This window comes from Sinocyclocheilus grahami, unplaced genomic scaffold (assembly GCF_001515645.1).
Source record: "Sinocyclocheilus grahami isolate Dianchi unplaced genomic scaffold, SAMN03320097.WGS_v1.1 scaffold1110.1, whole genome shotgun sequence".
NCBI lineage: Eukaryota > Metazoa > Chordata > Actinopteri > Cypriniformes > Cyprinidae > Sinocyclocheilus > Sinocyclocheilus grahami.
Window position 1 is genome coordinate 34,411 of NW_015506289.1, and position 578 is coordinate 34,988.

Sequence of the window (578 nt, forward strand, 5' to 3'; positions counted from 1 at the left end):
TTTTTTTTACCAGTGACGCCTCTCATTTGTGACCAGATTTTCCGAAACGCCGACTATGATCAAGAATAGTCTCGTTTTTTATAGCCTCTGTCTGTTTGACCTTTCCTAGAGAGACGAATGGATGACCTTTGACTTCCTGGCGATGAAGACGACCTCCGTGGCGGAGAGACGAGCGCAGAAAGAAGCAGAGAAAGAGGCGGAGAGGCAGAAAGTGCAGTCTATCGAAGAGGTGAGCGACGTTTGTCTCCAAACAACATGAAGGTACATGCAGACGTCAGTCTAATCTCTGAAATTAAAAGATGTTCTTTCCAGTTGAATAACACAGCCCTGCATCTTAAAAAATTCTTGCAAAAAAAAATTCCTAATGAGCATGCTGCTTTCAAAAATATCAATTAAAAATCCATCACATATGAAGATTTTTCATATTTTTTCCCAATAACAAAAGCAGTCAGCTGTGAAAAGTTTTGGTTTTAACTGACTGGACATATTTTTTTATGTTTAAACTTGTTTTTCATCTTGAAAATAGCCTTGAATGCTGGTATAGCATTAAAATAAACACGCAAACGGTTTGTGAAACT

General features: G+C 38.2%; 1 protein-coding gene across 1 annotated transcript in view; it reads left to right on the forward strand.

Annotated features, from left to right (window-relative positions):
• The first annotated feature begins 55 nt into the window (after positions 1–55).
• The window catches only part of LOC107566889 (CWF19-like protein 2), a 21,147-nt gene continuing 20,624 nt past the window's right edge, over positions 56–578 (forward strand). The window contains exons 1-2 of the mRNA XM_016252451.1: positions 56–73; positions 110–229. Coding sequence (XP_016107937.1) covers positions 56–73; positions 110–229 — 138 coding nt within the window. The remainder of the gene's footprint in view (positions 74–109; positions 230–578) is intronic.